General features: G+C 37.5%; 1 protein-coding gene across 8 annotated transcripts in view; it reads left to right on the top strand.

Moving 5' to 3' along the window:
* HELZ (helicase with zinc finger) overlaps nt 1-27,143 on the top strand; it is a 155,921-nt gene that overhangs the window by 107,138 nt on the left and 21,640 nt on the right. For all 8 annotated transcript variants that reach the window (XM_058561403.1, XM_058561408.1, XM_058561406.1 and 5 more), the window contains 7 exons: nt 4,209-4,260; nt 5,372-5,562; nt 7,573-7,780; nt 13,352-13,431; nt 17,697-18,267; nt 18,936-19,176; nt 19,971-20,487. In XM_058561403.1, coding sequence (XP_058417386.1) covers nt 4,209-4,260; nt 5,372-5,562; nt 7,573-7,780; nt 13,352-13,431; nt 17,697-18,267; nt 18,936-19,176; nt 19,971-20,487 — 1,860 coding nt within the window. The remainder of the gene's footprint in view (nt 1-4,208; nt 4,261-5,371; nt 5,563-7,572; nt 7,781-13,351; nt 13,432-17,696; nt 18,268-18,935; nt 19,177-19,970; nt 20,488-27,143) is intronic.

Genomic DNA, 27,143 nt, shown 5'->3' on the forward strand with positions numbered 1-27,143 from the left:
CCGGTATACACACTGGAGGATTTTGAAGCAAATCCCAGATATTTTATTTTGTGTGCTGGAGTCTTTTGATGAAGAGGAATTTACTTCATTGCTAGAAAAGCTGATATTTCTGAAAGTGTGATACTAAGCCATACAGTTTTCCCCAGGTTTCCTTAATGTTTAACACACTTTTAACACAATTCTCTGCAATAAATATTAAAAGTTAGTATTGTTAATGTTAGACCAAGATTTAAAATCCTAATGAGATTTCCTGTAGATAGAATCATTAGAAGGCTGGATGATGGTTAAAAATGATCCAGGACCTGCTTCCTCAGGCTGTATTTGGCAGAAAAACATACCCCTAGCTGTTTAGCAGCCAAATAACTTTATTCTCCTCACAAAGACATCAGTTCTGTGATAAGGATTAGTGAAGGTACAGAATGTTAGGGAATCTAGGAGTGGGTAGTCCTAGCTGACCCTTCATTGCCTCACTCTCTTCAGGCATCATTTATAGCAAAGCGTCTGTTTCATGGGCGCCTGCAGAATTAGCACGTAGAAAAACAATTTGCTGTCTTCATTCTGCTTAAACTCCTAGGGCCCTTGTGGGGAGCAGAGTTTGGAAGCTTTGCTAAAATGGAACAGATTGATTTGCACACACTATAAGAACTATTCAGAGGATAGATAATATTCAGAAATGGATCCTCTGAAGAAACCATAGCATTATTTTATAGATTTTAGTTTGTGAGTTCTTTTTCACTATCTCTAGCTGCTTATGTTGTGTCTCACTGTCCAGACATCAGAAAACATGTTGATTTTGTGTACCTCAGTAGCCTCGTGCCTAGCCAGGGGTGGACGTATGATGGGCCCTCATAAACATTTGTTGAATGCATAAGTGGAAAACAATGAAAGAATGAGTGAATGAAAAAATAAATATTTGAATGAATAAATGGTTGAGTAAAAAGGTAGTCCTCAAAAATAGATAATACGAACTACATTTGCTTATACAAATCCTGGCGTTAACTAGCATTCTACCAAAGGTACACGTACTTTCTGAGATTCATTAGCAAAAATTTGGCATTATCACTATAAAATAATTTATACATAGTTAGCTCTAGCTTATTGCTACATTATTCTTTTGTTTATAAGCTACAAAACACTGTATATTTTGTATGGACCAAGTACACTTACTGCTCTACAGTTGCATGCTAAATTGAGATATGCTCGAGTTTTTCCTACATAGAACTGTACAGAGTGCTGAATTACACTTACACATATACCACTATCTTTTTACATGATAGGCCCAAGGTTGCTTTTTTTTTCCCCCTGGGGAAGATTTGCTCTGAGGTAACATCTGCTGCCAATCTTCCTCTATTTTGCATGTGAGCCGGCATCGCAGCATGACCACTGATAGATGAGTGGTATAGGTCCACACCCAGGAACTGAACCCTGGCTGCCAAAGTGAAGTGCACCAAACTTACCCACTAGGCCACTGGGGCTGGCCCCCCACAGAGTTGCTTTTCAATTTAATATATCACGCAGCACCCAGAGTGCTGATCTATATTGTCTGGCATGCTTCCAGCATTAGTATCGTATAGTATCGTATAGTATCGTATAGTATAGTAACCTAGACTATGGTTACTCTTTGTATTGGTTTCCTATCGCTGCTGTAACAAATTAACACAAATTTAGTGATTTACAACAACACAAATTTATCATATCATATTTCTTTGGGTCAGGTGTCCAGGTTGCCTTAGTTGGTTTCTCGGCTCCAGGTCTCACAAAGCCAGGATCAAGGTGTTGCCAACTGGGCTCTTTTCTGGAGGCTCTGGGAAGAATCCGCTTCTAAGGTCATGCAGGTTGTTGGCAGAATTCAGTTCCTTGTGTTGTGGAACTGAGGTTCCTGTTTCCTTGCTGGCTGTCAGCTGGGAGCCATTCTTAGCTTCTGGAGGCTTCTCTCCAGTTCTCACATGTGGCCCCTACATCTGAAAGCCATCAGTGATGCGTTTAATCCTTCTTTCCCTTGGAATCTCTATGATTTCCCCTTCTACCACATCCCTTACTTCCTCTTCTGCTGCATCTCTCTGACTCCAACTGGAGAAATTTCTCCGCCTTTAGGGCTCGTGCCATTATATTGGGTCCACCCAGATAATCCAGGATAATCTCCTTATTTTAAGTTCATAACTTTAATTATATCTGCAGAGTCTCTTGCCTCATAACATGACATATTGATGGGTTCCAGGAATTAGAGTGTGGACATCTTTTCGGGGCTGTTCTGCCTACCACACTGACTAAATCACTGTGCTTTCTCCATGTGCTACACAGTTGCCCCTGGTTGATGGGTTGTTAGAGGCTAAGAAATCTAAATGGTTTGTTAGCCTTTTGGAACTATCTTATCTTCTGTCCGTGTCACTACCTCTCCTTTCTTCTGTCAGTGTGTGTGCCCCTGGCTGCTCTAGTTGTCACTTTTTTTTTTTTTTATAATTTTATTTATTTATTTATTTTTCCCCCAAAGCCCCAGTAGATAGTTGTATGTCATAGTTGCACATCCTTCTAGTTGCTGTATGTGGGACGCGGCCTCAGCATGGCCCGAGAAGCAGCGCGTCTGTGCGCGCCCGGGATCGGAACCTGGGCCGCCTGCATTGGAGCGCACACACTTAACCGCTAAGCCACGGGGCCGGCCCTCTAGTTGTCACTTCTAATTGCTTATGCTTCTGATCTTCTCACCTACTTCTGCCATCTCTGCTGCCTGCTATTTTCTCTTTTTCACTTTTTCTCCTTTCTTCTCTCTGCTTTTCTTACCACTTCTCTATTCCTCACAAGTTTGTTTTTTATAGCTAGTGCCATACACTGAACATTCTCTTCTGGTTAGTAGACCAACTACAATTCGTTTTTTGACTTTTTTTTTTTTTTTTTTACTTTTTAAAAATTAGAGCTTAGCTGCCCTTGCTCACCTATAACTAACTGATCACCATAAGCCTTCAATGTTTAGTGCTGATCTGAATATTTAACATTGCTGACAGTTAGATAGGGAGATAAATGAAACATCACCATACTTTTGCTTTGGTCAAGAATGAATTTTTCTTCCTACTAGACGTTATCCCCCGTTTAGTTTTCAGATGTAATGTACAAATAACAAATTTGTGTGTGTCTAAAGGTAAGTTGTATAATGTGCTACTTGTATGATGGCTTTGTGTGTTACATTTAGCCAATGGAAAGAGAAAAAAATTTTTTAAAGTCCAGAAATTCAGAACTGTTGTCTCTTCAAATATTGTTTCTGCCTAAAAGACATCATTTTTAGGGGTGACTAGTATACCATTATATGAATCTACCCTTGTTTATTTAATAAATCCTTCATTGATGGACTGTTAGCTTAACAGTTTATCATATGTATAAACAATACTGTGATGAACATCTGTCCCCAAATCCATTATTATTTCATGTAGATAAATTCCTGGAAGTGCAATTATTTGGTTAAAGTGTATGTACATTTTTGATGCTTTTGATATGTATTGCCAAATTGCTTTCTAGAAAATTTGTACATTCCATTAAGCAAATTATGACAGTGAGTTTTTTCCTGTTCCTTCAGTAAATTTTGCACTTTAAAGTCCCATGCATTATACTCAAAATATCAAAAATCCCATGGGCCGGCCCTGTGGCTTAGCGGTTAAGTGTGTGTGCTCCGACGCTGGCTGCCCGGGTTCGGATCCCGGGCGCGCACCTACGCGCCGCTTCTCCGGCCATGCTGGGGCCGCGTCCCACATACAGCAACTAGAAGGCTGTGCAGCTATGACATACAACTATCTACTGGGGCTTTGGGGGGAAAAAAAAAATCCCAAACCATATTTACATTCATGTTGTTATTTTAAAGCTTCTCATCCTCAAGAATTGAAGACTGGTATTTTTCTCTTGAAAAACAACTTTTACATTTCATCATTTAATTCATAGAAAATAAAGGAATAGAATTTAGGTTTGTCATATTGCGCGCATATTTCTTTTTATTAAAAACATCATTAAAAAAAATTTTAGATATCCTTAATTTGAAGCAACGTGACTTAGTGTTTAAAAGACAGTTGGCTCAAAGCAGTCTAATTGTTATTAATTACAGACTCAAGTCTTTAAATTTTAATTGTTGCTGTATACATGTAATTTGCATTGGATTAGGTAAATGGTTATTATTCTCTAATATTAAATGTGTTTAAATTATTATGCATTTGTTTTTCTCTGTAAAGGGGAAAAGCCTCCATCATACCCAGAATGATCATTTCCAGAATGATGGAATTGGTAAGTGGAAAAATTAGCCTTATGAAAACTTGCTTTTATAATATAAGAGATTTACCCCAGGGCTGGCCCCGTGGCTTAGCGGTTAAGTGCGTGCGCTCCGCTACCGGCGGCCTGGCTTCCGATCCCGGGCGCGTGCCGAAGCTCGGCTTCTCCGGCCATGCTGAGGCCGCGTCCCACATACAGCAACTAGAAGGATGTGCAACTATTACATACAACTATCTACTGGGGCTTTGGGGAAAAAAGGAGGAGGATTGGCGATAGATGTTAGCTCAGAGCCGGTCTTCCTCAGCAAAAAGAGGAGGATTAGCATGGATGTTAGCTCAGGGCTGATCTTCCTCACAAAAAAATAAATAAATAAATACTTTAAAAAAAAAAAAAAAGAGATTTACCCCAGATTTCATCATTAGAAAGAGGAGGATGGGGAGAGGGATGCACACACACACCGCTTTGGAACTCACTTAACTCTTTTATTCAACACATCTGATCTTGTGAATACTTGGATATGTCATTTCTGAAAAGGGGATGATTTTGTAGGTACCAAGGTACACATCTAGAAGTTCTGAGGAAAAACATTTAAGCCTGCTATGCAACATAAGTTTTTGAAACATATTTATAACCTATAAATGTTGGGTCATACAAATTTCAAGATAAACTTCATTTAAATGATTTAAAATGTTGCAGAATTGTGCTTTTAAAATAGTAATTGTTTAACCTTCGTTTTGTATATGGTTGTGTTATGACTGCAAGTCAGAACTTTTTTCTGAAGAATTGTATGTATTTTCCTAGTCTTAGAAGGACGTTTTCTGAGAGTGTATGTGTATGCATGGTTTTCTCTCTTAAAGGACACATCTCCAGCTCCTTGGAAGACATTTAAAATTATGCTAGTTTATAAAAGGAATACTTTGTATATCTGAAACTGATTTTAGGGAACATGGCAAAATAGTTATGTTTATTTAATATGCTTTACTCTTCCACACTGATCATTCTTTAATTGTAAGATATCTCATGGCAAACCTGGGAAATATATTTTGCTGTTGGATGATTTAAATTATTTTTGTCTAGGTGAATATGTACAGCTATTGAATGCATCCTTTCTCTTTTTATTTTTCAGTTCAGCCCAATCCCTCCGTACTTATTGGCAATCCTATTAGAGCATATACTCCTCCACCCGCTCTTGGACCTCACCCTAATTTGGGGAAATCTCCAAGCCCTGTTCAAAGAATAGATCCTCACACTGGGACAAGTATTCTTTATGTACCTGCTGTCTATGGAGGGAATGTAGTTATGTCGGTGCCTTTACCTGTGAGTGGACATTTGGGATACTTTCTATTGAATAAAATAACAAAGGCTTCACTAAAGTAGTGACTATCCCAAATAGTGTCCTACCAATCTCTTCTGTTTTTTAGCTTTGCAATGCCTGTAAGCTTCTTTTAAAGCAACTCTTACCTTTAACCTTCAAATTTTGAAATGACCAAAGAAATGTGAATTATTGCTTATAATTTGTTACTAGATTGTCAGTGGCTATGAAGAAATTTGTAAATTGGATGTTTTAATTGAGAAGCCTTTGTATTCTTTTAAAATATTTTTATTGGGGAAAATTGGGCTAAAAATTAACAGAGCTGGTAAATTGGTCTCTTGTTTTGTAAAGTGATGTTTTTATGTTATCTTTTGCTTCTTTATTCTTGTGTAATTCACTAACCCTTCCTAAGAAATACAGTTTTGGGGAAGAGACAAAGGTGCTTGGATTAGTCCAGCTCCCTTGGATCTAAATTTTTCTGAGAAATTCTGCACCTTATGAAATCTTACTGGTACTTAAAAACATTATTAAAGCTTTTCTAAGACTATAGTTTTTAGAGGGCTTCCATCTTGTATAAAACCCATTTTTATTTCCTTTAAGATTTTTGAATATTTTGGTAATTTTGTTAATTTGCTGATATACTAATATTTCCAAATTCAGGAATTTTATTATTTTTATTTTTTTTGTGAGGAGATCAGCCCTGTGCTAACATCTGCCAATCCTCCTCTATTTTTTTTTTTTTTTGCTGAGGAAGACTGGCCGTGGGCTGACATCTGTGCCCCTCTTCCTCCACTTTATATGGGACGCCGCCATAGCTTGGTTTGCCAAACAGTGCATCGGTGCGCCCCGGGATCCGAACTGGTGAACCCTGGGCCGCTGCAGCGGAGCACACGCACTTAGCCGCTTGCGCCATTGGGCCGGCCCCCAAATTCAGAAATTTTAGCCTAGAAAATATTTGTTTCCTTTAAGGCAAGTACTGTAATTTCAGGCAGAGGTAGTCATCGCCAAGGATCTTTGGCACACCTGCCCACACCTCAAAAATGTGAAAATGCCTGGCTGCAAACATTTCTCAGCCATGTTGGTCATGATAGTTCATAATCCTGGGAGCCAATGACAATAACTGTCAGTAAGAAATATGTAATTCATGCCCACTCCCCATAGACTTTTAATTTTAGCTCAGTTATTTCTTCCCCGATAGCCTGGCAACGTTATACATTATCTCCTTTAAATAGTAAGTCCCTTGGGATTTATATTGCATTTTACTAGGTCAAAGAGGCTTTTAATGTATAAGATTTCTAAGAATCTGCATTTAACAGTTACATTATAATAAAATAATAGGGGCAGTAGCCCAGATGTCATTGTATTTATTCCTTTTATGTTGATATGCGGAGATTATATATTTAAATACACCTAAAGAAATTTTCTATTTCTGTGATTTAAGAGAAAGTGGAAATAATCAAAAGCATTAATTAAACTAATGGCCTGTTTGAATTTTGCCTACAATAAATGAACATTAAAAGATTTGGTTTTTATATAAAGTTGGAATATCTATTTTTTGATTTGAGATGCCTTAGACTAAATTCTTTCTTAATTTTTTTTTCCTTTTCTCTTATCCAGTCTATTAAACTATATAACTATACAGATATGACTTTAAAAGATAATTTTCATGGTAATCTGTGATGTGTGTACATTCATGTTGAGGGAAAATGATTCAAGACTATAAAATGGTTTAATGCCTCAAGAATAATTACCAATTTTAAGTCGTCAGTTTCTTCCTAACCTGAAAAGTGATCAGTTTTCCCTACACACTAAAGATTCAGGGAGCCATTTTTTGGCAGTTAAGATATAGCAGTAGTTCTGCCAATTGTTACTGTTAGCATCGACTTTGTAGTTATTCATTTTGATAAAATTAGCATCTCTCTGTGTGCGTTTGCTTTTTCCTAAACGACAGCACTGTAGCAGTTTGCCTTCCAAAATGTGCTTAATGCAATTATTTTCTTTCTTTCATAACCTAGGTACCATGGACAGGATACCAGGGTAGGTTTGCAGTTGATCCTCGAATCATTACACACCAGGCAGCCATGGCCTACAATATGAACCTCTTACAGACACATGGACGGGGGTCTCCTATACCTTATGGCCTTGGGCATCATCCACCTGTCAGCATAGGGCAGCCACAAAACCAACATCAGGAGAAGGATCAACATGAGCAAAGTAGAAATGGTGAGTTGGTTTATTGTTCTCCTGTTCTTAAATTGATAATATGCCAAGTTATATCAATATATAAAGTTCCTTTAACAGTACGATTAACTTGTTCATAGATTACAGACCTCTTTGAGAAAGAATCTGATGTAAAAACTGTGGATCCTCTCTCCAGAAGATACAAATATGTATACAGATAAAAAATTTGCATGTAACCTACCACTTGTGATTGATATTACCAATTTCCTGAAAAAATATTACATTTTAATATTTAGAGTATTTTAAATGGTAGTCATTTAAAATTGAGACAGAAAACCCTCTCTCATTAAATGCTTTTTGACCCAGAATATTTTTGGAGTATACTAAACATTAATGCTACTATGGCAATAGTTGATTTAAAGTAATTTTTTATGCAAATCATAGTCTCTTGTTTACTAGAATTATAAATAAGGAAAAAAGAGCCACTCTATTTTTTAAAGGCAGATTTAATTGAGGTATAATTTATATAGAGTAAAATTCACCCTTTTAAAATGTACAGCTTGGGCCGGCCCCGTGGCTTAGCGGTTAAGGGCGCACACTCCGCTGCTGGCGGCCCGGGTTCGGATCCCGGGCGTGCACCGACGCACTGCTTCTCTGGCCATGCTGAGGCCGTGTCCCACATGCAGCAACTAGAAGGATGTACAACTATGACATACAACTATCTACTGGGGCTTTGGGGGAAAAAATAAATAAATAAAATTATAAAAAAAAAAACAAAAAATGTACAGCTTGATGTGTTTTGACAAATATAGAGTTATTAATCACCACCAAAATCAAGATACATGATATTTACATCACCTCAAAAAGTTCATACCTCTTTGCAGTCAGTCTCCTCCTGCAGCCCCCAGCCCTGGGCAACCACTGATATGACTTTTGTCCCTGTACTTTTGTCCGTACTCTAATATGTCATATAAATGGAATCCTAGAGTATATTGTTTTTTTGTGTCTGGCTTTGTTCACTTAGCTTAATGCTTTTGAGATTCATTCATGTTGTCTGTGTCAGTTTGTTCCTTTTTACTGTTCATTAGTATTCCATTATATGGATGCACCACAGTGGTTTTATCTGTCCATCAATTGATGGACACCTTAATTATTTCTAATCTTTGGCACTTAGGAAGAAAGCTGCTATGAACATATATGTGAACATATGTTACGTTTCTCTTGGGTAAATACCCAGGAGTGAGATTGCTGAGCGTATTGTAAATACATTTTTAACTTTATAAGAAACTGCCATGCTATTTTCTAAAGTGGCTGAACCATTTTTCATTTCTGTTAGTAATGATTAAGATTTCCATTTGCTCCACATTTTCTCATCAGCTTGATATTATCAGTCTTTTTAATTCACCCTTGCTAGTGGGTACCTGATAGTATCTCATTGTGGTGATAATTTACATGTTCCTAGTTACTAATGTCATTGACTGTTTTTTCATTGGGCTTATTTGCCATCTATGTATCTTTGATGAAGTGTCTATTCTTATCTTTTGCCCACTTTTTTATTGGTTGGTTTGTCTTATTAAGCTATAAGATTCTTTATACGTTCTAGATGCAGATCTTTAATTAGATATATGTTTTGAAAATATTTTCTCCCAGGATATGGCTTACCTTTTCATTTTCTTAACAGTATCTTTCAAAGATCAGAAGTTTCTATTTTTGATGAAGTCTAGTTTGTCCATTTTTTTCTTCTATGGGTCATATTTTTAGTATTGTCTAAAATTTTTTTGCCTAATCCAAGGTCACAAAAACCTTCTATGTTTTTTCCCTAGAAGTTTCATAATTTTAGCTCTTACATTAGGTCCATTTTGAGTTAATTTTTTTGTATATTGTGAGGGAAGAGTTGAAGAGTTTTGTTATTGTTTTGTTTTTGCATATATATATTTTGCATATATATGTTATATATATTATATTTATATATATATATTCAGTTGTTTCAGCACCATTTGTTGAAAACACTGTCTTTCCTCCATTGAACTAACTTGGTACCTTTGTTGAAAATCAGTTGACCACATACATGAAGTCTCTGTTTTGTTCTTTTGATGCAAATGTTTATGTTTATGCCGAATATGCTGTCTTGATTACTATAGCTTTTTAAAAGTCTTGAAATCAGGTAGTATAAGTCTTCCAACTTTGTTAGCGTTTTTCAAAATTGTTTATTTCAGGTCTTTTGCATTTCCATATGCATTTTAGAATCAGTTTGTCAGTTTCTACAAAAAAGCCTGCTGGGGTGCCAGCCTGGTGGTGCAGCAGTTAAGTGCACGCGCTCCTCTTTGGCGGCCCGGGGTTTGCTGGTTCGGATCCTGGCACGCACCGACGCACTGCTTGTCAAGCCATGCTGTGGCAGCGTCCCATATAAAGGAGAGGAAGATGGGCATGGATGTTAGCTCAGGGCCAATCTTCCTCAGCGAAAAAGAGGAGAATTGGTGTCGGATGTTAGCTCAGGGCTGATCTTCCTCACAAAAAAAATAAAAAACAAAGCCTGCTGGGACTTTGATTGGAATTGTGTTGAATCTATAGGTCAATTTGGGAGAACTGACATCTTAACAATACTGAGTCTTCTGATCTATGGACAGAGTGTCTCTCTCTCTCTCTCTTTTTTTTAAGGTCTTTACTTTCTTATAGTTTTTTTTTTTTTTTTTTAACTTTTCAATATACAACTCTTGTATGTATTTTGTTAAAGTGAAAGGTTAGATTAATGTAGGTATTTAGTGCTACAATTTTCCTCCTCAGTAGTGTATCCCACAAATTCCAATGTTTCATTTTCATTTCAGTACACTTTCTAATTTCCCTTGAAATTAGATCCATAGATTATTTAGAAAGGTGAGTTTTAGTTTCCAGTTATTGGGGATTTTCTCAGAATGTTTCTGTTACTGATTTCTACTTTAATTCCATTGTGGTAAGAGAATATGTTTTGTATGACTTGAATCCTTTTGAATTTATTGAGATTTGTTTTGTGGTTCAGGATATGGTCTATCTTTGTGAATGTTCCTTGTGCACTTGAGAAGAATAAGTCTCTATAAATGTTAATCGGGTCAAATTGGTTCATAGGATTATTCAAGTTTACTACTATCCTTGCTGATTTTCTGTTTACTTTTTTTGTGTGTGTGTGTGAGGAAGATTAGCCCTGAGCTAACATCTGTTGCCAACCCTCTTCTTTTTGCTTGAGGAACATTCGCCCTAGCTAATATCCACACCAGCCTTCCTCTATTTTGTATGTGGGTTGTCACCACAGCATGGCTGCCGACAAGTGGTGTAGGTCTGTGCCCGGGAACTGAACCCTGGGCCGCTGAAGCAGAGTGCGCTGAACTTAACCACTTGGCCACAGGGCCGGCCCCAGTCACAGTCTCTTTTCAATTTATATTTTACCACTTCATGTACAGTAAACGAACCTTATAATATTTCAATTTTTCCTCTCTGGGCTTTTATGATATTATTATCATGCATTTTACTTTTACATACGTTGTAATCCCCAAAACATTGTCATTATTTTTGTTTCAACAGCCAAGTATCTTTTTAAAGAGTTTTAAATAATAATAAAAACAATCTTTTGTGTCTATCCATTTAGTTAGCATTTCTGGTAATCTTTATTTCTTTTTGTATATTCATGTTTCGACCTAATATAATTTTCCTTCTGTCTGAAGGACTTCTTTTAATTTTCCTTGTGGTACCGGTCTGCTGGTGATGAATTCTTTTAGTACTCGTATGTCTGAAAATGTCTGTATTTCACCTTTATTTTGAAAGATATTTTTGCGGAGTATAGAATTCTTAGTTGATAGTTTTTATCTTTCAGTACTTTAATGATGTTGCTCTGCTGTTTTCTTGCTTTTTTTGTTTCCGGTGAGAAATCTAATGTCATCCTTGTCTTTATTTTCCTGTATAGAACATGTCTTTTTTTCTCTTGCTGCTTTTTAAAGTTTTGTTTTATCCTGGTTTTAGTAATTTGATTATGATATTCCTTGGAGTAGTTTTCTTCATGCTTCTTGTGTTTTGGGTTTGTTGAGCTTCTTAGATCTGTGGGTTAACAGTTTTCATCAAGTTAAGAAATTTTTGACCTTTATTTCTTCAGATATTTTTTCTGTCTTCCTCCTCCTCTCTTCTTCAGGAATTCCAATTACCCGTATATTAGGCTGGTTTAACGTTTTCCCACCATTCATGGGTGCTCTTTTCATTTTTTTTTAAATTCCTTTTTCTCTTTGTGTTTTGTTTTGTGTAGTTTCTATTTCTATGCGTTCATGTTCTGTTAAGTTTTTCTTCTACAATGTCTAATCTGCTGCTAATTCCATCCAGTGTGTTTTTCATCTCAGACATTGTAGTTTTCATTTCCTGAAGTTTAGTAGTAAGGCTATTTTTGCATGATAATTCATTTTGCAAAGTTCTAGTGGCATTCTTAAAAGAAGGTTTTCTGACAAGAACCCAAATCAAGGATTCTTTCAAGGAATTTAAAATATCCAGCAGGGGCCAGCCCCGTGGCTTAGCGGTTAAGTGCGCGAGCTCTGCTACTGGCGGCCCGGGTTCGATCCCTGGCACGCACCGACGCACCACTTCTCCGGCCATGCTGAGGCTGCATCCCACATACAGCAACTAGAAGGATGTGCAGCTATGACCTACAACTATCTGCTGGGGCTTTGGGGGAAAAAATAAAATAAAATAAAATATCCAGCAGTTAATTCTTATAGATTAAAAGCCTTTCACATGCATGGAATAGCATTATTTAAGTGTATTATAATTGTGATTTTTTTTTTTTTTTTTTTTTTTTTTTTTGTGAGGAGATCAGCCCTGAGCTAACATCCGCCAATCTTCCTCTTTTTTTTTTTTTTTTTCCCGCTGAGGAAGACGGCCCTGGGCTAACATCGGTGCCCATCTTCCTCCACTTTATATGGGACGCCGCCACAGCATGGCTTACCAAGCAGTGCGTCGGTGCGCGCCCGGGATCCGAACCAGCGAACCCCGGGCCGCCACAGCGGAGGGCGCGCACCTAACCGCTTGCGCCACCAGGCCGGCCCCTATAATTGTGATTTTTTTAACCTTAATTTTGATTTCTTTGCCATTTATCATCCACTTATATTTAGTTTGATATCTTTTACTATAAATTGTATAACTACATTCCTTTCAGAATATCTTTATTCAGTTTAGATTCCTTTACTAAATTGGGTTGATGCATTCTTTGAATTTATTCTTAATTGCATTTGTCAATGGCCAAAGCATTGAGCCTTTTTAATAGGCAAGAATGCCAAGGCCTTTTCTATGTCTAGTTTAAGAAAATGAGGCTGTAAATTCCTGGAGAGTGGGCAGTTATATTTGGCATTATTTGATGTCTTACGGTTATTCCCTTATTAAGCTTTTGCCTTGTCAATGAGGTTTGCTTTATTTATAAATATTCTTTCTTGCAGAGAAACTGCACCTATGAAAATTCTAAGAACAAAACTCAAGCAGTAATATAAACTGATAATAATGGGTGAAAAATGTTTAAAATATTCTACTTTGTCTAATATTGGATAGTCACTGGAAGTGTAACATCCACTGGAGACAATTTCTAAGAATTTTTAAATATTTTCTTAGGTAAAAGTGATACAAATAATCCTGGACCGGAAATTAATAAAATTCGAACACCAGAGAAAAAGCCTACAGAATCAAAACAGGTATGCTGCTTACATTTAGTGAATGCATTGTTCTAATGGATTTAGTCTGATGGATCATCTTGGAATCTTGATATTTTAAAGAAAAGTACTTATCTTTTTATGTATGTCTTTTAGATGTATTGTTTCACAAGGATCTGGTGGGTCATGTTGCACTCTCTCCCTCCACCTTTTCTTTGACTACATTATTTCATTTATCAGTATACTTTTCTCAAATTGTGTTACTCAATAATAGACATGGATTTAGAGACTTTCCATGATAAAGTAGTAAATGAAGACACAGCTATAGATGTGTCATTGAAAATTATCTCAGAATGGGAAGAGCTGTTATAGTGAAGAAGAGGGAAGAATTAACTTCCTCAATTCCCTCGCCTTGTTCTCTCATCACACACCCACTGTATAAATCCTTAACTCTTTATCTGTTCATTCATGTACTTTTGTGCTTTTGTGCTTGTGAACCAGTTAGGGAAAATCAAATCATTGGTTGAATTAGTGCCAATGGAAATTCATGTTTTCTAACCTCAGAGAAGCCGTGGGTCTCCCCTGCATTTCTTTTACGTGTACCTACCTCCTTTTGCCCAATTTTCTCAGCAGCTCTTCTCATGCCTGATTACCTTCCGCCTTCTATTATCCTTATGATCAGGAAATGACCTTGCCTTAGTTTTATGTCATCAGGCTTTCACTCCTATTAACGTAAAACCTTAGACTTATCACTTTTTCTATATGCTGGAACATCCTTACTTCCTTATCACCAGTCTCAGAGGTAGAGTTCCCATTAAGACTAATCTTCTCCTCTCCTCTCTCACCTCGCAGACCTTGTCCCTTCTCTTCGGTTATCTTTAGATTCTTTCCAGCTACTAATTCTTCCTCTTCAGCCTGTAAGTAAATTGATTGATAGACTGTTTTTTAAAAAGATACTTTCTTGGGGCCGGCCTGGTGGCACAAGCGGTTAAGTGCGCGCGCGCTCCGCTGCGGCGGCTCGGGGTTTGCCGGTTCTGATCCCGGGCGCGCACCAACGCACTGTTTGTCAGGCCATGTTGTGGCGGCGTCCCATGTAAAGTGGAGGAGGATGAGCATGGATGTTAGCCCAGGGCCAGTCTTCCTCAGCAAAAAGAGGAGGATGGGCAGATGTTAGCACAAGGCTGATCTCCTCACAAAAAAAAAAGAAAAAGATACTTTCTTTGACCTTCATCTCCTTTATAGCTACTGCTTAATTTCTCCTTTCTACCTATCTCTTATTTGCCCCTTAACCAACACAGTCTAGTATTAGGCCTCAACATTTCACTGAAACTATTGAGCTCCAAGGGACCAAATCTCATGAACACATTTCAGTTGTAGTCTTACTTGAGTTTTCTTTGGTATTTGGCACTATTTTCTGCTTCTTTCTTCTTGACCATCTTGTTTCTCTGTCACACATTTCTACTTTTCACAAATCTCTTTAACGTGACCTTCTGTCTCTTTTGTAAGTTCCTGTTCACCCACTTCCTGTCTGGCTCTAGTCCCTAACTTGGGGTTTCCCAGGGTTCTGTCTTTGTCCTATACCTCTCTTTGCATTCTATGGTTTTGTACTATAAACTAGTCCAATTCTATGATTTTAAATACTCTCTCCATGATAATGACTTCCAAATAGGTATCTCCGACCTCAGCCTTGCTTTAAACAACTCTTCTCTATATTCAGTTACTTATGTCCCATAAGTAGCTCTGACTCACAGTTTCTACAACTGGAAGGACTGAGTACCCGCTGGAGAAGCTACAGTCAAATGAGGCAGCTGGAGGAACTTCCTGATAGAATAAGAGAGGAGCTGCAGTGAAAGTAGAAGTCCTCTATGTTTGGGAAGGGGTACAGAGAGAGAACAAGTGGCACATTAGGATGGTGCAGCAACAACAGCAGCAGTTGTAGTCAGAGGCAGCTTAGGACAAAACCAGCTACAAGAGTCTTAAGTGCTGTCAGAACAACTGAAGCCAAGATAGCTAAGTGTCTCTCAGGTCCTTGTTTTTAAATTTCTTTTATGATCCTTCCCTGTCATGGGACTAGGCAGCCTGATAGACATGTTTCATTTTCTTTCCCACTCTGATGCTTTGTCCTGGGGCCTTGGGGGGAAAAAAAATTGCTAGCTTTCCTTGACTCAGTATGTTAATATTAAGAGGAAAGTGATAGAGGATAATCTAATTCTGATAATAGTAGACTCAGACTCCTTCAGACCTTACAGTCCTCTATTCTGCGTAGCTCATTGTAGTATCATAGAGTAGCACAGTCTTAATCTAAATTTCTATGACTCTTGCCTAGCTTCCTGTCCATGTCAAAGTCAGAAATGAAGGAGGCAATTAAAATCGCAGTTTATCCACAAACAACCTGAACATCTAATTATGGTCTCCCTCATGCGATCAGAATATGCATATCGACAGTGTCTTCTGGAAAAAAATATATCCCAGCTGAATGTAGCTTCAGTCATTCCAAAGATGAAGATTTATGGGGGAAATATGTGTTTATAAGGAACCTTAATCAGGTTCTGAGATATTTGAAGAGCAGGCATTGCAGCTGCTTGGGAAGACTGGGACAGCGTTGTCATCTTTCTCATTTCATTTTCTAGACAATCTTTTTACACTCAATACTTAAGGACCTTATTGGTTAAATTTAATGACAGTCCATTTGAGCTAGTGATTAGAGATGCGAATGCATTTGGGGCATGATTGGCGTATGACAACCATTTGTTGCAATAGCTTGGTGGCCAGGTGTACCCCAACCTCAGTTTAGGAACAAGCTACTTGTCTGTGTTCTTGGGAGCGGTCAGTTCCATGTCTAATTTGCAAGCCTTTGGTGAGGCCAGTACTCTGCAATCCTCAGTGACTGTTTCACCATTGAAACTAATAAGGAGACTGAAATACCAAAGCAGCTCATTGAGTGTTTTGAAAGAGATGGAAAAGAAAAATTGCCTCTTTCTACCTTATATTTCATTTTTCACATTGTCGCCACTTATGATCAAACTTGTGTTTTAGAAGGATGACAGCACTCCCTAGTTTACAAACCTTTAGCAGCTTGCCACAGTTTACAGGATTACAAAAATGTTTATACTCAGTTTTGAATCATTCAGAGTCTTGCATAATTGGGCTCTTGCAGTTTCATCTGATGTCAAGAAGGAGAAAACTGACATGTGAACAAGTGAAGTTATAGTTCTATATGCACAAAACTCACGCTCCTCAGATCTGGCATACTTTTTCTCCTTTCTCTACTTTTGTATAAGCTGTTACTTTTACCTAGAATGTCCGTTCTTCACTGGAAAATTCCAGCTCTTTTTGCAAAGGCCATAGCCTCTGTGAAGCCACCTTTAATTTTCACAAGTACTAGGATCTCATATCACATCCTCTTACAGCACCTCTAATTTTATGTTTACATGTTAGTATCCTTTACTGGACACTAAGCCAGGGCTTAGCAAACTTTTTCTGCAAAAGGCCAGATAGTAAATCTTCAGGCTTTGTGGGCCGTGTGGTTTCTATTGCAACCACTCAACTCTGCCATTGTAGTGAGAAAACAGCAATAGACAATATGTTGAGTGTGGCTGTGTTCCAGTAAAACTTTATTTACAAAAATCTAGTAGGCTGGAAATGGCCTAGGGTCCATAATCTGCCAAACCTTGCTCTAAGCTCTTAAGGGTACAGATTAAATCTTCTTATTGCTTTCTTAATCTCTAGCACCAGGCACAGTGCCCTTGATAGGCTCTCAATAAATGTTTGTTAAAGGAATAAATGTCACTACCTAATGGCAAAAATTGAAGCCAAACTGTTTATACAAAGATGATGTGGTACTTATTTCTACATTTTAAAGTTATTTAAATTGAGACAGGTATTTTTTTATTACTATAGATATGTTTGAGAAAGAGATGTATAAAAACAATAAAATCAGAGGGAAAGAACACATTTTAATGATTTGTATCAGAAGGAAATAAATGATTATCTTTCCAAGGAAGAAAGTGTGAAGTTAAAAATAATGTTTTTAAAGAATTAAAGCAGAAATGCTAATAAAATGGCAATATCTCTTTTTATGACTCAAATTTAATATGCTGTCTTTTTCTGTTTCATCTTTTCTAATTTAAAAAATATTTATTCCCCTATTTGATTGTCAGAAAGTGATTGATTGGGCGCCCAGCACTCCTGCTATTACTGTTAAGAATGCATCATATCCTTTAGATGTGCCAGGGGTGGGAAAAGGTGGAGAGCCACAAGACTCAGATCTTCCACAGTTAAAAAAGATTTCTTATTTGTTTTTCTAGATTGATTTGGAGTCAAATCTACAGAACAGAAGTCCTGAATCACGTCCTGGTGTTGTTTATCCCAATACCAAATTTCATCGCAAAGATAATCTCAACCCAAGACACATAAATCTTCCTCTTCCTGCTCCCCATGCACAGTATGCAATCCCCAGTCGTCATTTTCATCCCCTTCCCCAGCTACCAAGACCACCATTTCCAATTCCGCAACAGCACGCCTTGTTAAATCAGCAGCAGAATAATTTGCCTGAGCAACCAAATCAAATGCCACCCCAACCAAATCAGGTAGTCCAGCAGCAGAATCCGTTGAATCAGCTGACTCAGCAGCCACCTCCTCAACTTTCTACTGCCTATCAGGCAGGACCCAGCAGCGCTTTTTTTAATAATGCAGTTTCTCATCGACCACAGTCCCCTCCTGCAGAGGCTGTGATTCCTGAGCAGCAGCCTCCTCCCATGCTGCAAGAAGGCCACAGTCCTCTACGAGCCATTGCGCAGCCCGGCCCCGTTCTTCCTTCACATCTGAATAACTTTGCCGATGAGAATCCCCCAGGATTCCCTATAGGGGAGGCTTTAGGTAAGTTCTTGCATCACTGCTAAATGTGACAAATTCTGAGATTATTTACTTAAAGTGGCATGTACTATACAATATTAATTTGGGTCAGCATTGGTTCATTTCTTCAAATAATGCCAACAAAAATCAATCACTTAGTGTAATAATCAGAATCTAGTTCCAAATGTTATGTAATATTAGGTATCCAGTTGATGCCAGGTTACATCATTATATAGGTAAAGAAAAATCATCATCATCACCATAACTTTTTTTGTGTGTGTGTGAGGAAGATTAGCGCTGAGCTAACATCTGTTGCCAATCCTCCTCCTTTTTTTCTGAGGAAGATTGACCCTGGGCTAACATCCGTGCCCATCTTCCTCTACTTTATGTGGGACAGCACCACAGCATGGCTTGACAAGTGGTGCATTGGTGCGTGCCCAGGATCCGAACCTGGGAACCCTGGGCTGCCAAAGCAGAGCGTGCGCACTTAACCGCTACGCTACTGGGCCGGCCCCATCATTACTATCACTTTAGTTACTGGCAAATTTAGAAAACATTTGCTTTCTCCAAAACCCAAATTGTAGCCCTGTCTTGGTCTTTTTGGAGAAAATCTGGTTGTAAAACCTCTTGAAAAAATTAACTTGAAACCCCAAATGCATGAAAACTTAAACTCTTCACAAATGTTTTTGCAGATCGTATGCATGGGAGCGTAGCTCTGGAAACATTAAGGCAGCAGCAAGTGCGGTTACAGCAGTGGAACGAGCATCATGCCTATCTCAGTCAGGGCACTATTCCCTACCCACACCATCACCATCCTCATCCTCACCTCCAACATCTTCCTCAGCCGCCCATTGGATTACATCAGCCACCAGTCAGGGCAGACTGGAAGCTCCCCAGCAGTGCTGAAGATGAAGCAGAAACAGCAGACTCAAGGTATTTCAGCAGACTGAAAATAGCCTCTGAAACGTGACGCCCCCACACACTATTTTCCCTTCTTGGATGTTGTCCTTTTAGCCTCAAGTTGGAATATTGTCCCCAAGAAATTGGATGCTGGCCTCTAGGCACACTATACACTTCTATTGATTGACTCTAAAATATAGAGAATCCGTTTAGAAGTAACTCTTGTGCAAATCTGGGCATCGACAATCTGCTGTGGTCTGTAAATTAATGTGGCCCCTTGCTTTACAGACTCTTCAAAAAGAGAAACATACCGTCATACTCAGTAGTGTTTTTTTCATACTCAGGAATAATACAAAGAATGAATAAGGGCAGAAGTAAAGTTAAAGGTTAAAGGTTAAAATGATAAATTTATCATTAATTTTTTTTCTTGGTAGCACACAATTCTACCTTCTTTTAACTACAGATATTTATGAGTATTTAGTCCTGATTCTAAACTTGTTTTTATGGCCAGTGTCACATGAAAGCAATGAAGTGTTTCCTAATCCCTTCTGAATAAGGCCCACCATCATGGTGACCTTTTATAACGGCCAGTTATCAAAGGCATGTAGAGACAAGGACAGTTGTTTTTAATGCAAAGGGAAAAGAAAGAAGTCAGGTACTTGGGCATATTTAACATCTTCAGTTCACTATCTGTTGAGTGTTAATGCTTTTGAGATTAATTGTTATGATTTTGTTTGTAAAAATTATACATGTAGTTGACTAAGCTCTCCTTAATGTGATGGAGCTTTTCTTTTGTTTTCTCGTCATATTTTATTGTCTTTATGTAGGTTTCAAGACTTAATCAGAGAACTGTCTAATCGTGATCAAAGTGAAACACGGGAACTAGCTGAAATGCCACCACCTCAATCAAGACTTTTGCAATATAGACAAATTCAGACTAGGAGCCCACCAGCAGTCCCATCTCCCCCATCCAGTATAGACCACAGTAGCCACTTTTCTAACTTTAATGACAACAGCAGAGACGTTGAAGTAGCCAACAACCCAGCATTTCCGCAGCGCCTACCGCCCCAGATGTTCAGCTCACCTTTCTCATTGCCGTCTGAACACCTTGCCCCTCCTCCCTTGAAATACCTGGCACCTGATGGAGCATGGACTTTTGCTAACTTACAACAGAATCACCTAATGGGGCCGGGTTTTCCCTATGGCCTACCTCCGTTGCCTCACAGGCCACCGCAAAACCCTTTTGTACAAATACAGAATCATCAACATGCTATTGGTCAAGAGCCATTTCACCCATTGTCATCTCGAACAGTATCTTCTTCTTCGCTCCCTAGCTTAGAAGAGGTAAATATCTTTCTTTTCCTTTTTTCCTTTTGGGATTAGTTGATTGTGAAAATGTCAGTGTTTACTGATTTGGTAAAAATAATGGACAGATCTTATTGAATTTAATAGTCTTTTAAAGATAATCTTTTCTTGGAACTTATTTTAATTTCCACTCTCTTATTGTGGTATTTCAGACTTTGTAGCATGGTCGTTATTGTTGAAACATGAAGCCCCTTAGAGTCTTTTATTGCTGTTTTGGAACATTTAACTTCTGACTGATTTGAGGAAGTCATTCATTCAAGCAGCTTAGTCCTGTCTAATCCAGTGAAATCGTTTTTAGTGATTCATCTCTTTTACTTTAAGTTACATTTGTTAATTACAAATTTGTTAATTAGAGCTTTCCAAAAATGTTGGCTTTCTCAGCCAGTGGCTGGTTCCAAGTGCTGTGTTCTTTCTCCTGTTACTCATCCCAGTGCTTTCTTAGACTGAGGCAGTTGGTACACAGTGATACTCTGATTCAGAATGTCAGAATTTGCAGGTGTTATAGAATTGACTCTGCTAAACTAAACATTTTAAGGTAAACTGAATTTTTATGTTAAAATACTTAGGTATTTCCAAAGAGCATCTTGATGGACCTTCATTGGTATGAAAATCTAGTAATTCCAGGTTATAAAACTTATAAAACATCATCATTTGGTATAGACTATAAAAATGTCTAGCTGTTCCCATTAAGCTTGCAGTGATTAAAGATAAGAATGTGTAAAGCTGGTTTGGTCATTATCAATCACAGATATCTTCTTAAAACGGGATTAACATTTCCAGTTTTGATATATATCTTGAAAAGTTTTTTTTTGACATTAGCTTCATTTTAGCAGTTCCTGAATGATTTCTAAAGGCTTTAGAAATAATTCACGTTTTGCAAATTTTCTGCTATAGATGTGATTAAAAAGTCAAGTTTCATAGGGAAAGTTCTATATCTTATTTGTAGGATTTTGGAGGTAATTTGTTCAAATTGTTCCAGTATTCATTGGTTGGCTCATCCTGTATAATAACTATCGTTAAGACAACTTAATTGCTATCTTGGGCTCCTAATGTAGATTGTAAGCATAAGATGAATTGATATCTGTATATGTGTATTGTGAAGATGTAGAAATTTGGAACTATATTTTACGAAGATTTGACAAATATCTGACATTATTTCAAATTATGATGGAATGGCTTTACAATTGAGCAGAAATAATAATTTTCAGTTAAGCAATGTTTTATGTGTCTACCTACCTACCTATTTATTTATTTATGATAAATTCACATAACAAAAAATTGACCATTTTAGCTGTTTTAAAGTGTACAATTTTGTGGATTTTAGTATAGTCATAATACTGTGCAGCAATCACCACTACCTAATTCCAGAACATTTTCATCATCCTAAAAGACCCCCGTAACCATTAAGTAGTTAATCCCCAATGCCCCTACCCCCAGTTCCTAGCAACTACGAATCTACTTTCTGTCTCTATGGAGACATTTCATGTAAATGGAATCATGCAATATGTGGCCTTTTGTGCATGACTTCTTTCATTTAGCATACAATTTCGAAGCTTACCCACTTTGTAGCATGTACTAGTACTTCATTCCTTTTTATGGCTGAATAATATTCCATTGTATGGATATGCCCCAATTTGTTTATCTTTTCATCCATTGATGGACGTTTGGATTGTTTCCATTTGTTCACTATTATGAATAATGCTGCTATGAATATTCATGAACAGTTTTTTGTGTGAAAGTATATTTTCAATTCTCTTGGGTATGTACCTAGAATTGCAGGGTCATGTGGTAACTTTTAACTTTTGAGGAGCTGCCAAACTGTTTTTCACAGTGCCTTGCACCATTTTACATTCCCACCAGCAATATATTAAGGTTCTAATTTCTCCTGTTTTTTTTTAAATTATAGCCATCCTAGTGGGCGTGAAGTGGTATCTCATTGTGGTTTTGATTTGCATTTCCCTAATGACTAATGATGTTGAGCATTTTTTCATGTGCTTATTGGCCATTGGTATATCTTCTTTGGAGAAGTGTCTATTCACATCCTTTGCCCATTTTGAAAAATGGTTGTTGTTTTTTTGTGGAGCCATAAGAATTTTAAAATATATTCTGGATACTAGATTATTATCATATATATAATTTGCAGTATTTTCTCCTATTCTGTACGTTGTCTTTTCACCTTCTAATAGTATCCTTTGATGCACAAAAGTTTTTAATTTGGATAAAGTCTAATTTATTAGTTTTGTCTTTGGTTACTGTGCTTTTGGTGTCATATCTAAGAAACTATTGCCTAATCCAAGGTCATGGAGATTTATATCTACCTTTCCCAGTCTTATAGTTTTAGTCCTTTAGTTCTTTGATCCATTTTGAGTTAATTTTTGTGTATTATATGAGGTAGGTATCAAATTCATTATTTTACATGTGGTTATCCAGTTTTCCCAGTGCTATTTGTTGAAAAGACTATTCTTTCTCCATTAAGTGGTCTTGGCAGCCTTGTCAAAAATCGGTTGACCATAGACGTATGTTTACTTCTGGACTCTCAATTCTGTTCATTGATCTATGTGTCCTTATGCCATATCACACTGTCTTGTATACTGTAGCTTTGTAGTGAGTTTGTGTTTGGAAGTATGAATCTTTGTACTTTGTTCTTTTTCAAGATTGTTTTGGCTATTCTGGGTCCCTTGAATTTCCATATGAAATTTAGGATCAGTTTATCAATTTCTGCAACAAAAGCCAGCTGGGATTTTAAAAGAGATTATTTTAAATCTGTAGATAAATTTGGGGAGTATTGCCATCTTAACAATATTAAGTCTTGTGGTACCTGAACATGGGATATCTTTCCATTTCTTTAGGTCTTTCAAAATTTGTTTCCACAGTGTTTTGTAATTTTCTAAGTCTTACACTTCTTTTGTTAAATTTATTTCAACGTATTTTATTCTTTTTCGTGCTATTATAAATGGAATTGCTTTCTTAAGTTCATTTTTGGATTGCTCATTATTAGTGTTTAGAAATACAGTTGATTATATATTGATTGTATAGCTGCAAACTTGTTGAACTCTTTATTACCTCTATCAGATTTTTTGTGGTTACCTTAAGATCTTTATATAGAAGATAATGTCATCTGCAAATATAGTTTTGTTCTTCCTTTCCAATCTGGATGCCTTTCATTTCTTTTTCTTGCCTAGTTGCCCTGGCCCGAAGCTCTAGTATAATGTTTAAGGTACATAGTTGGCAAAATTAGAGAAAAGCAGGTATATCTAGAGTGAGTTTTCCAAATTTCCTTTTGTTATTTATTCCTAATTTCATTCCATTGTGGTTGGAAAACATACTTCGTATAATTTTAATCTTTAGTGGCCTAACTTGTGGTCTATCCTGGAGAACATTTCATAGGTGCGCTGGAGAAGAACGCATTATTTTGCTCGTTGGGTGGAATGATCTAAAGATATGTTAGGTTTATTTGCTTTATATTGTTGTTCAAATTTTCTATTTCCTTTGGATCTTCTGTTTAGGTTTTATATCCATTACTGAAAGTAGGGGATTGAAGTCTCCAGCTATTGTTGAATTGTCTATTTCTCCTTTCAGTTCTGTCAGTTTATGCTTCATGTATTTTGGGGCTCTGTCGTTAGGTTTACATATATTTATAATTGTTATATCTTCTTGACGGATTGACCTTTTTATAATGATAAATGTCCTTTCTCATAACAATTTTTGTCCTCAAATATGTTTTTTCTGATATTGTATAGCTACCTCAGCTCTCTTTTGGTTACAGTTTGCATGGAATGTCTTTTCTCATCCTTTGCCTTTTGATTTTGTTGTCATTTGTTTGTTTTGTGTCTTTTCTGAACTAATTTTTTAAAAAATAATTTTAATTTTAAATTAATTTTTAAATTCTGAACGAATATTTTAAAATCTGTATTTGTCATGTGTGGCCTCTGAAGTCTTTATTCTGTTAGCTTAATAGTCAGTTAGTCATTGCACAGATTTCCTTAAATGCTCAGAACCAAAAACATCATCCACTTTTTGCAGATGCATCTGTGTGTGTGAGCACACCTTCCGTTGTCAGCCAGGCAGTTTACATCTCTGCTTTAGCCTTAACTTCCTGCTTCTACAGAGCCTCCATATCCGCCGGAGATGAGAACTTTTCAGGTCTTTCCTGAGGATGTGACAGCACGTGTGGGTCTGCTGCAGTTTCAGGAATATGTCAAAGCTGTTCAAGCCCCCTATTCCCTAAAGCATCTCATTTCCCAGCCTTCCCTCCAAAGCCTTTGGTTTGGTCCAACTGTTATCCATTGCCTCAAGCAGCATCAACTAAAATATTTGCCTGTAAATGTTTTCGATAAGGCTCCTTTAGCACTGAGTTCTGAGTTAGGCAAGATAAGGCAAGTGGTGTTTTGTTTATTTTTTTTTTTTTTGAACCAGGCTTCCAGGTTGCCACCAGATAGGTCAAAACAAATAATTATAATTCTTTGAGAATGAGGCCAGTTCTGCTTCCTCTGGTACTGATGCCAGAAATGCAGGGTCTTATTTTCTTGGCTACCACAGAGCTGGAGAGCAGGAGGATAGGGGACTAGGGTAGGTTAAAATACCGCAAAGCTCACTATTCTTACTGAAATTCCCTGATTTTTCTTGATTAAGTGCTCCCCTAGTTGCTGCAAGGTTTAGTTTCTCAAATTCCAAGAAAGTTGATTGTGACAGTTTTTTTGCCAGTTTTTTCATTGCTTTTATGGAAGAATGGACTTCGGAGTTCCTTATTCCCCTATTTTTACTGATAACACTTGTGATGTTTCGATTTAACCTACCAAATGAGTTCATAAGATGTGGGGGATAACAATATGCCAAAGTTTTTGTAAGATTTTATAAAGTTTTGTACTTTACTAAATAATACTGAATAACGTACTTTAATCATCAATCTATTTAAATATTCCTTAGTTTTGGAATTTAAGTTCTTTGTACCCTTGAGTTCTTAACCTATTACTTTTTTTCCCTTCCAGTTTCTGTATATGTGTATGTGTGGGGGGGTGGGGTGGGTAGGAAGGTTATTCTGTGGTTTTTCTACTAGAAGTTTAGCATACCTTTGTGAACTCTTTAGCCAGTTCTATGTTAAATGAAAGTTTAACCCTCCCTACCCCCAAAAAGACTTTTCTTGAGTTTTTATTTGAATTACATCAAATGTATAGCTTAAATTGGGGGAAACTTTGTCTTTACAAATATTTTAAACCTCTCATTTAGGAACTGGTACAATCTTCAGTATTTTTTTTTTGTTTTTTTGTGAGGGAGATCAGCCCTGAGCTAACATCCATGCTAATCCTCCTCTTTTTGCTGAGGAAGACCGGCTCTGAGCTAACATCTATTACCAATCCTCCTCCTTTTTTTTTTCTTCCCCAAAGCCCCAGTAGATAGTTGTATGTCATAGTTGCACATCCTTCTAGTTGCTGTATGTGGGACGCTGCCTCAGCATGGCCGGAGAAGCAGTGCGTCGGTGTGCGCCCAGGATCCGAACCCGGGCCGCCAGTAGCAGAGCGCACACACTTAACTGCTAAGCCACCAGGCCGGCCCCAATCTTCAGTATTTTAATTTTTTTTCCTCCCTCCCCTCTTCCCTTCCTCTGTTGTTTGTTTTCTGAATGTTCCTCTGTAAAATTCTGTAGCAACTTCATTTCTGGTTAAGTTTACTTTCAGGTTGATTTTTCCTTGTTCTTTGTCATGAAAGGGACTTTTTTATCCCATTGTACTTTCCAGTCATTTTATCTTGAGAGGCAAATGCTCGTCCTTCGTAAGTGGGCATAGTTTTATTATGTCAAAAACTTTCATTTAACATAGAACCAGCAATGCTGACATTGGTGCAGAGCAAAGCTTTTGCCATTTAAGACATGCTTTGCCATGAAATAGTTTGATTAAAAGTGCGTATAAGTAATCAACGGAAAATTCTTTTTAAAAGCATCGTTATAAAGGTCTCAGAATTGGTTTATGTAGCTGCATGTTTTTGTGTTGCAATAGTGGTATTATTGTAATGGGCTTTATTTTATTTTTTTATTTTTTTTATTTTTTTGAGAAAGATCAGCCCTGTGTTAACATCTACCAATCCTCTTCTTTTTTTTTTTTTTTTTCCCCCCGCTGAGGAAGACTGGCCCTGGGCTAACGTCCGGGCCCATCTTCCTCCACTTTATATGGGACACCGCCACAGCATGGCTTGCGAAGCGGTGCGTCGGTGCACGCCCGGGATCTGAACCAGCAAACCCCGGGCCACCGCAGCAGAGCGTGTGCATTTAACTGCTTGTGCCACGGGGCTGGTCCCTGTAATGGCCTTTTAATGAAAATGAAATGCTTGTAAGTCACTCATTTTGATCAGCTTTCAGTAAATCAACATTTACTTTGCCATCTTAGAAATGACATGTATGCCTCTGTGATGTATCTGCTTTGAAATATTTCTTGTCTTATATGTTGGCTTTTGAACAAAGACACTGTTGACCCATCTATCCATTTTCATTTTTTCCTTCAAACAACTCTAGTTTTGAAGTTAGTTGATAGTTTTGATTTCAAGACTGTTATCTAATCATCTCCCCTCGCCCCCCACAAGTTCCCTTCTGTGGAGCAAAGTATTATACAAGTGTAGCTTGAAGATTATATTCTTGGTTGATT

This window comes from Diceros bicornis, chromosome 18 (genome assembly GCF_020826845.1).
Source record: "Diceros bicornis minor isolate mBicDic1 chromosome 18, mDicBic1.mat.cur, whole genome shotgun sequence".
Lineage (NCBI taxonomy): Eukaryota > Metazoa > Chordata > Mammalia > Perissodactyla > Rhinocerotidae > Diceros > Diceros bicornis.